At 41.9% G+C, this 10001-nt stretch overlaps 1 protein-coding gene across 1 annotated transcript in view; it reads left to right on the forward strand.

Annotated features, from left to right (window-relative positions):
* Positions 1-2255, forward strand: part of ASPG (asparaginase) — a 38502-nt gene extending 36247 nt beyond the window's left edge. The window contains exons 15-16 of the mRNA XM_015865667.2: positions 62-121; positions 1799-2255. Of these exons, the coding sequence (XP_015721153.1) occupies positions 62-121; positions 1799-1825 (87 nt within the window). The 3' untranslated portion in view covers positions 1826-2255. The remainder of the gene's footprint in view (positions 1-61; positions 122-1798) is intronic.
* Positions 2256-10001: the final 7746 nt, after the last annotated feature.

The raw sequence follows: 10001 nt of genomic DNA on the forward strand, positions 1-10001 counted from the left end.
GAAAGTATTTGCATGTCCCGGTGCACAGGATGGCAGGATTTATTCATGTTTCTACTCACAGGCAAAGGCTACAGGGCATAAGGAGGCTCTTGACTTCCTCAGACAGAAGCAACAAAAGAAGGTAAGACTCAGATTTCAGGGTCATGGTTTCTGAAATGCGTGGGTCAGTATATGCTTATATGAAGGAGGACTTAGTATTTAAGCCTTATCTCGCCATTGAGAACTAGGCTCAGTGGCAGTCCCTGCCTTGGTCTCTAGAATGGAACTAGTGCTCGTTCCTCTTTTGGCCTGAAACAATAAGTGATTTTTTTTACTGTGTGGCTCACAATTTGGTTGGGTACCTGAATGCTATTACAATACATCTGTTGAGGGCAGCAGTATCTCATTCTGGCCTTCCGCAGTAAATTGTTCTTCTGTCTTGTCTGCTTTAGAGAGGAAGTTCCTTCTCTCGGTCACCCTGCCAAGCCTGTTTTTTCAGGTTGCTGTGCCCATAGCATGGGAACATGCCCATCTCCAGCACAGCCTCCCACTCAGGAGATCCTGCTGGGTACCTGCAGCATTTGCAGATGTGCTTTCCATCTGCCTTTGCCACAGAGCACCTTACACTAACCCATCTTAGCATTACAGAATATCCCGAGTTGGAAGTGACACATGAGGTTCATCAAGTGCATCTCCTGGCTCCATAAAGGGCCATGAAAACCAAACCCTGTGTCTGAGTGCGATGTCAAAACACTCCCTGAACTCTGGAAGTTTTTGGGTAATGAAGTTGAGCAGCACAGAAAAATAGGCAGGTTCTCAATAGGCACAAGGTAGTTATACAGCAGGGTGTGGAAGGCTCCCTTTCTGCACACAGCTCTCCCACCCAGAGCACAGGACTGGGCAGTGCTGTGGCCTCTCTGATTTATATATATTTAGCTTCATGGCTGTCTCTGACGCCCAGCATGAATCTCTTTTGTGCTGCTAATGCACGAGGTGTGTTCTCCTGGCTGAACGCTTGTGAGAAGGGTGTGAGTCCCATGTTCAAAGCATCAGATCTGACAAGTCTCTGTAGTGAACTTGTCTGGGCGTTTGACCATCCCCAGTGCTGTGCTGTAACTGGAGACATTTACAACTTGCCTTTCATTTCTCTGAGCTCCTTTTTGCTGCAATATGTTGTGGATTTAGATATCTCTTCAATATATTGGCAAGTCTAATACCAATTTAATTACTGGGAGGAGATGATGGCCTTTTATTTAATCAAATGAACATGAAATTTAGTTAAAGATTTGGTTGCAGTCATGGCTACCTCGCTTCTTCCGTGTCCCATTTGATCAACGTGAGTGAATTCATGTATATAGGTGGGTAATTTCATTTCAAAAATAAATGAGAACGAGACAGAATCAGGCATTTTTTTTCCCTTTCCTGTAAAGTTTTGAGGTTTTATTTCTTCTAATGTGTTAGAGTAGGATTAGATGCAGTCACAGTATCAAGCTTTTAAATGGAAGTTTTCCAGCGTCCAGGATGAAAATGCTTAAAATATCTTTACAGTCTGTGTGGTGTTACAAAGTTATTTCCATTTGCAGTGAAATTTGCCTGCAGAGGTCACTTCTAGTTTGCAAACAGGGAATGAATGTGTTAAATCTTCAGCTCCCCGTTGGATCATGTCAGCTCCTTCAATCTGAGCCACCAGCAGTGCAGCAATCTCAAGGAAGTCATCAGTTGCTGCATGAGAACTTGCTTGACAGCCTGCATGGTTCTCTTCCCAAGAAGGTCGTGGGTACAGCCAGCTGTTTAACATCCATTTTCTTTTCATCCATAGGCTGTAGAAGATGGTCACTCCTCTTAGAAATGCCAGCTCAGAAGCGTTAGTGGTGTCCAGCGATTATGGGGAGAAGTAAAGGAAAGAAACAACAGAAGCTGCACATGGAGCACACAGGAAAACTAAAACTGACTTAGAAATGGTTTTTTACTTAGGAACACATTCAGTTCTCATTGATTTTCTTAAAATAATACGCTGCTTTATGGTTTAATCACTTCTTTTTTTTAAAAGAAAGTTTTATGAACAAGTGAGGCTGGAATGTCTTGTCCTTATTGTCCTTATTGTCCTTACTGCACAGGCTCTGTTTTTAAGGAGACCTTTTGAATGTCCTTTTATTAAATGACCGAAGACAGTATTGCAGGCATGGCAAAAGGAAACGCTGCGGTGAACTCGTTCCGAGAGAAAACACTGGATTGTACATTTCTGTGTTTCAACTAATAAAATCTCTGCGGAACAATGTTGGTTTCACTTGGTCTGATTTTTGCAATGGCTTGTATCTCTTCAGCTGCAATTACAGCAATTGTGTCAGTGCAAACAATTGAATCAGCCATGGGCATCTGCCTGCAGTTGTGTACTAATCTTCACCAGTGTGTCACTGTAAAAGCTCACTTGAAATGAGTAGGATGCAGATGCCATAAAGCATGTTTGTGGGACTGTCTGAGTGAACTGATTGTTTTCTTTCTAATAGCATCTCTACCACATCCTGACCGGAATATAATCAAGATTGCTACATGTTGGACACTGAATTCTTTGGACTGGAAATGCGACCTTGGTGTTAACAAACCCTAAGTTTAAAGTCACAACACCTTCAGTCTGCAGGGGGGGAAAAAAAAAGTGATACATGCCTTTCCAGCTCTGTCCATCCCAGAATATGTAAACACAGAGAGTACTCCAGGCAAATGCATATATTGGCAATGGCAACTTTTAATTTCACCTTAAAGCTGCTGCAGTAATCTATGTGGATTTTATATCTATTTCATCTGAAGGGAATCTTTGAAGTGCAGATAGTCGTTTCTTTTTCCTCCTTACGCTATTCAACCTTCCCACAGCTATTCTTATCATGGAGAAGAGCTGTGTGGATGACTTGCTGAGCTGGCTGGCATTAAAAGGTTCCCAAGATGTGCTGTATATCAGATCCCCCTCAAACAGGGCAACCATGAGTGTACGCTGAGAAAACAAAAAAGCACAGTATTTTAATGTGAAAAGTAATGCAACTCTTCAATACAGTCACAAATGTATGTGACTGTATGTGACTGTATTGCTGTGCTGCGTTGTTATTAAACAATTGATGCTACATAGCAATAAATATGCTTCAGATTCAATAAAACTAGTATTGAATTAAGTAAATGAGAACTAAGATAAGCTTCAAATATCAGACCTCAGATTTGACGTCTGATCTGCAATTAGAAGTGTGCACAGACTCCTCTTCCTATAGAATATATAGACCTGGTATCCGAACTCTTGTCTGAAAGGAGGTGCACTGAGGTAGGAAATCCCTTGATAAACAGCTCTGTAATTTACTTCCTTGGGATGAGAATAAATAGTAACAAAATAGATTCTAAGGTGCAATGCCGTGTCTATGGCAGCACTCGCTCTGTGTCCCAGGATGGCTGACTGCAGTATATACATAAGCACCCTTATGGCTTTCAGTAAGAATTGGTTTAATTACAGAAGACATTCTTAACAATCATGTTCTTGTACTTCTATCATCTGCCTGAAGAGGTATTAGGCTGTTTCTGACAAACCTTTACAAAAGTATATGTACCATTAATGCATTACCTCGCTTAGGACTGTATTCCTGTAACTTTTTAGATACAATTTGCCCTATAAATAGACTGGTATCTAAAAAAGTGCTAATGGCAAATGCATGAACTCACACGTAACATCTGAGAAAGAACCGACTCTTTTAAATTTAAGTCAGAATTTCACTCAAGAACTGCAGCTGTCATTAGGTTTTATGAAGCTCTGTGTAGGGTGCTGTGATCACAGAAGCTGCAGTGATCACTCGGTCCACTCAGAAACTTCAGCTCTTGATTCTCTTGGGGGCAGACTTCAGTAACGCTTTCAAGATGCTGTATTGGTCTGGTTTGTCTGTTGCACCCTTTGCTTTGTGTAGTAGATTTAGTAATTGTGACTGTAGTCTCTGCGATAACTCCCAGTCTTGTGATGAGTCTCTTTGTGTATAGTAACACTTCAGCTTTACATAGTGGTTAAAAGCAAAATCTTAATATTAGTAAGGAATGAAAATTGTACCAATTTGTTCCTACGTATTTGTTCCAGTTAATGTAAGCAGCTGGTTGTCTTTCATGACTTAAAGTATGCTAACTATTCTTGGGGCAGATTTAGCTTTTCAAACATCCTAATTTTTCCCCTTCGGGTCATCACAGAAAGATCAAATGCACTCTTCTTTTTTTATCCAGCAGTTTTCTGCTTGGTAAAGCTCTGTGGGTTAAGCAGCTGTACAGCACCTTACTAACACTAACGTGCCCATTCTGTTGCCCAGGTCTAACTGCTGAACCATTTCTTAACTTCTCTAACAAATTCACCTCCAGTCAGCCATGATGCCCTTATACCCTTTAATGTCTACATCCATATGCTACATCAGACACATAATTCAAGGATCATTTGTAGATCCCAGCTTGCTACTTTGCACACAGTAGACACTGGAATAGATTGGCAGAATCTGGATCGTTTTGCAGCCTTTTGGCACAGAAGAGCTCGTGATGTTTTTCAGCATCGGTTTTTAATGCTTAACAGAACATAAAAATGACATATCCGTTCCTGTGAGAAAATAACAGCAGGAATCTGCTGCTCAAATGTTGGATTTGTTTCTGCTGCTGGGGCTTTGAAGTGATGCTCTTGAAACGAATGCTGGTGGTGGACCTCTGCTGCCTCTCCTCCTTTTCCATGGAGGAGACGCTGTGAATGCCTGGTGTAAAAGTCAAACATTGCATCAATTTTAAAGCTTTCTTCACTTGACAGACAACACCCAGCTTCCGCTTTGTTTCTTTTTCCTAATGATCCAGCAAATACTGCCAAGGGATAGCGACTGCTTGGGCTATGTCAGCACTTCTCTAACACTGTAAAAAGCAGGGATTTGCACAATTAATATGTCTGAGTTCCTGATTTGAGTTACAGCTTTCCTTTCCTGAATGCCACCACTTTCTTTCTAAACGATGTCTGAGAACATTAAGCTTCTGTTTGGAGATTCTCTTATAAAACTTGAGCGGTGGAAGGGTATTCTTAATTATTTGCGAAATGGGCATGTGCTCGCTCTCATTGCGTGTTGTCTTGGCTGATCCACTGACAGACTGACTGGCTGTGTCTGATCAGCACTTGCTGAAGGACATCAGCTGTTCACAAGGCTTCAGTGTCTGCTCATTCTTCTTCAGTTCCTAAAAAATGCCACTTCTGCACGTCTTTACTTAGAATGACTGTGCAGCAGCACATCTCACATGTCTCATACCATGATTTTGGTGTTCGGCAGCGAGTGACACTGAAATCCCTTACCTGAAACTAAAGCCTTCAGCTTCCTTAAAGCAGACTTTTGCAGTCATAGGTGCTTTTGCAGCTATAGGTGTAACCCCCTTCTTCAGGCACTTATGCTAATCCCTGCATAGGACCTACACTGAAGTGTATGAAATGAAACGCTTTTAGTTTCCATCACTGTAATTTGTTAGATCACTATAAACCTGAAATAATTTTATGGTAAGTGACATCAAATTATGAAGAACCTATCAAATGTGTGGGCTGTATGTCATCACAGGCACTGCTGACACGTTTCTGTCTCTTCCAAGCAGACTGTAGGATCATTAAGACTAGACTTTCCATGATTCTTCTGCATCTTTAATGACACTGTAATTTTAGTGACTCTTCTAGGACAGCTACTAATGTAGAAAGCTTGGAAGATATTTAAAATACCCTACTGAACCATACAAATGAATCTGTGGGACTCAGATGTTGCCATCTTAGATAGTCCGTGAGTCAGAACAAAACCTGCTACTACTAGATTTATTATTTGTGCAAAGTGTCTACTTGAAAATTACTTTAGAAATTTAATTATACATACATTTGTTTACCTGTGATCAGCTGAATGGGAAAAGGCAGAAGCCTGCATCTCAAAAAGTACAGCTGGGAAAAGTACCCTGATTCATAGCAGCAATATGCAATGTCTGGTGTACACTGCATGAAACAGCTCTCCTTCATTTCTCTTGAGTTGGGAGAGTTGATATAAATCCCATAGTCAAAGACTTCAGTGCTTGATGTCCAAATCTACACTGACATCTGAAGAAAACTACTGCAGACATAAGAGAAGCAAATAAAATGAATGGGGAGCACGACTCATTGCTGGCCCAGCTGGTGAGGAATAGGCAGTGTCCCTTTCCCTTTGCCCAGCCCTGCCAACACCGGCTGGTTGAGACTTGCTCAGCTGGTGCAGATCTTGTGCTCTCCCACTGGCGTCTTCAGCAGCGGCACCTCCCTGGCAGCCGGGATGCTGTGCTCAGAGGGAGGTGGCAGCCAAGCCCTGGGCAGGTGCCAACCCGCAGCATCCTGCAGCTCAGCCCAGTTCCAGCAGCAAGCTGATGTGTGGCACCTGGCACAAGATGGGAAGAGGCCAAGAGATTAGTCTCTGAATCAATACCACCACAACAAATAACTGTTCTCCCAAGACACCGTATTCTGCAGGCCCTCGTGCCTTCTAGGTGTCAAAACGGGAGCCGTGTATAACTTTCTTGCCCAGAAGAATGCCAGAGCTGCCTGCTAAGTTGCATATGCAGCATTTCTGAGTGCCAATTAGTCCCACTAATTACATGCATATGTGTACAGTGCACGTGCCACTGTCCCAGATCCTGTTAGGTTCTAGTACGTGGTGTTCAGCTGCCACAGACCCTGCTTGTAAGACTTTGCAAGTGAGATTAGGTGAGATTCCATGCAGTAAAGGGTGATAAGAAAGGGAATAAAAGGAATTACAATAATGTTTGCTCTTGTAAGGTGGTTATTTCTACATCCTGACTTCAAATTATTTAACTAATTATGAGCACATAAGAGGAATTTCAGTCCTGGCAGTTCAGAAGCAATGGTCATACATAGCAAAGAGAAGAACGTCAGGATAGAGAAAAAGGAATCATTGTGGCAATCTTTTACTGAGAAATAAGGACAATTAGAACAGAGAGATGGAAATTAATCCCATCATACCTTAGAAGCTGCTGTGTTGGGGAGATTCTCTAATGGCGCATGAAAAATTATACTTGTGACTTTTAGGGTGTTTGACTTCCTTAAAGACATTTTGATGGGTGATTATGATATCCTCAGCACCTTCAAGGCAAGGATCCTGCAGAGATCTCTGCTGAATCCAGCAGAGACCCAGGGCTTCAAGGCCAAGATGTTATCTTTGCCAACTGACAGAATGGGATGTCAAATAAGGCACATTATTTACTTGACCACTTTGACTGAGCTCTTTACCCACAGCTATGTCACCATTTACCACTGTTGTTTGGAAAGTTCTGCATTCAAGGACATAAAACCAGAAGTATGACAAATTGCTAAAAATTACTATTTTACACCACTCTGATTCTCCATCTTCAATGGTCTGAACCAGCAAACACTTCTAGAAATCTCAATGGTCAAATCATGAGTAATGATTTCCTATCTCATGGCTTTATGGAGTGGATCACATCATTCTACTCACTCTGAAAAACTATCCGCAGATCACACAACTTGAGTACATGGTGAAAGTACTGCTGAGGATCCAAAGCTTCCAGTGGGAAGTAATTCCATAATTTACAGATTTAGCTGTTGGGATGGAATGAACAATACATTAAATCAGAGCAAGGAGAATGGTGACATGCAGTATTAAGTACCAAATTGATATACAGCCTCAGTAGTGCCCAGGGTTGATGAACTGTTTAGACAGAGCACATGACCTACAAGCCCCCGTCCCACTAAATTTTGAGATTAACCACAATTTTGTGCATAAAATGGTGAATTCTTCACTGCTATCCCTATTTTAATTCCTAGCACGTCTTTATATCAATTTCAGTACTGAATCACAACCCCCAACGATCTTTCTAAAAGTTCTTGGTTGAAAAAAAATATCCCAACACATCTTCTTTCTCTTTAAATTACTTATTGTTATTTAGGCAATAATATGAAAATACATCCCATTCATGAGGAAGCAGTAGGCTCTCTCTCAAGGTGCTTATTATCGCCAAGCAGGTTACTATTAAACTGTTATTACGCTTTCATGTGACACATAGTGGGCTGCTATATTGGCAAATGAGTTTGAGTCAACTCAAGTAAACAAGAAGTTGCCCCATCAGTGCTTGCTATGAATATATGGAACAGTGATTTCCCTGAGTGGAAGGAAATCTACTTGCATGGTTTTTGGTCTGTTTCCCAAGAATATGACAGGTATTTTACAGCACATGTCAGACTCCAAGCCTTTGCTTAAGAAACTTCCAACCTAATTTTAGGCAGACAGCAATGAGCAGGAATAGTGAATCAGGGGGGAATAGTGTTGAGGATGGGGAAAAACAATAGTAAGCTCTGAATCCGAGATAGTTGGCATGCTGGATTCATTCTGAGTTTAGAACTGTCAGCTAAAGCACATTGTAGTACAAGTACTGTAGGTTGTTCCACACCCTTCCATGATATTACCTGCCAAAATACAGTATTGGCAGGAAAGTGTTGGGACCTTACGCCAAGGAGCATGGGGATACTGACAGAAAATAATGATATCATCTTCCAGTCATCTGTCATAATGTCACATAATCTTTCACTGTCAGAATATGCAAGATCTTATGCCTTCCATATTCTACCATGCAATCAGCACATCCTTTCATGTCTTCCATAAGCTTACCCAACATCTTTGCTTTCTCCTAGGCCAGCTGTTTGTTTCTTACAGTTATCCCTGGCACTAAGTCTTCATTTGTGTTGCTCCTTTGTTTGACACTATCAGCTGATTAGTATTTGCTTCCCCACACAAGCAAACTCCACCTGCTATATCAGGCCATCATGTTCCATGCTACAGTGTGTTGTTTCTCCACTGCAATCGGACAGGTCTCAATGTCTAGCAGGATGAGTCCCCATTAGCAGATACCATAGCCCTATTTATTGGGTTTTTGCCCCTGACTGGCAAACTCAATGGGTGACATACATGTTGCTTGTTTAGCAAGGCCATTTGTTGCACCATGGTCCATTACAAACAAAGCACACAGCTACTGTGGTCATATATATGCAGCTGAAAAGAGCAGGATATAAATGATATCTAGTTTAACAGTAACAGGATGTTAGCCAATAAAATTTGTCCTAGACACCCTTTACACATCTACCAAGTACAAGAGCTGTGCCATCTTCTACTATATTCTTCCCTGAAAATACAAACACAAACAACAACCTTAAACATTCAATCAGTAAAACCACCAATACATGCTAAAAAACACCAAGCAAAAGATGACTCATCCTGCCTAAACCCAGTATGAGTTCTTGTACCTCAGCTCCCACTGGCTGCCCCAGGCAATTCCTCTCTTAGGACTCAGAGCCCTTCTTTAGGGCCATCAGCCATACATGTCTGAACCTGGATCAGACCTGCAGTTGGGGTCAGCGGGTGGTGTTACATCTCACCATCACAGCAGTGGGTTCTGACTGGTTTGTCTGGAAAGGGCTTTTACAGTATGGGCAGTAGGGTTATTATTTAGCTGAGCGGTATTGTAGAGTCATGGGTGTGGGTGTGTGTTTGTGTTTGTTAGGGGCGGATGAGAGTTGGCAGTAGTTAGAAAGGAATTATATATAGAAAACAGCTAGTTTGATCATGGTGTGCATGGTGTGTGCATTGCGGGTAAGAGAAGAGCCAGGATACTGTCATAAAACAAGGGACTCCTCACAGAGGAGCAGACTTATGTCTGCTGCCAGCAACATATTTCCTTTGAATTAACCCAGAAACACTGCATATCCCTCTGTATTAGGCAGGCTTTTGTGAACACAAAGGTTCAGAAATGCTGTAAGGATTGTACTCTCTAGGAAATAAAAAGGCACCAAATTATTTTCTGGGCTTGAATCTGAGAGAGCAGAGAAGAGCAGGAGCTGGTTTTACCTAAGTGAACTGAAACGCCTCCAGCCTAGAACTGGGGAGTTTGCATAGGCTCCTGGAGCGACCTGTCTGCTCCTGCTCCACTGGGAGTGCCTCAATCACATGCACTGGAGT

The sequence above is a fragment of the Coturnix japonica genome, chromosome 5 (assembly GCF_001577835.2).
Source record: "Coturnix japonica isolate 7356 chromosome 5, Coturnix japonica 2.1, whole genome shotgun sequence".
In the NCBI taxonomy this organism is placed as follows: domain Eukaryota; kingdom Metazoa; phylum Chordata; class Aves; order Galliformes; family Phasianidae; genus Coturnix; species Coturnix japonica.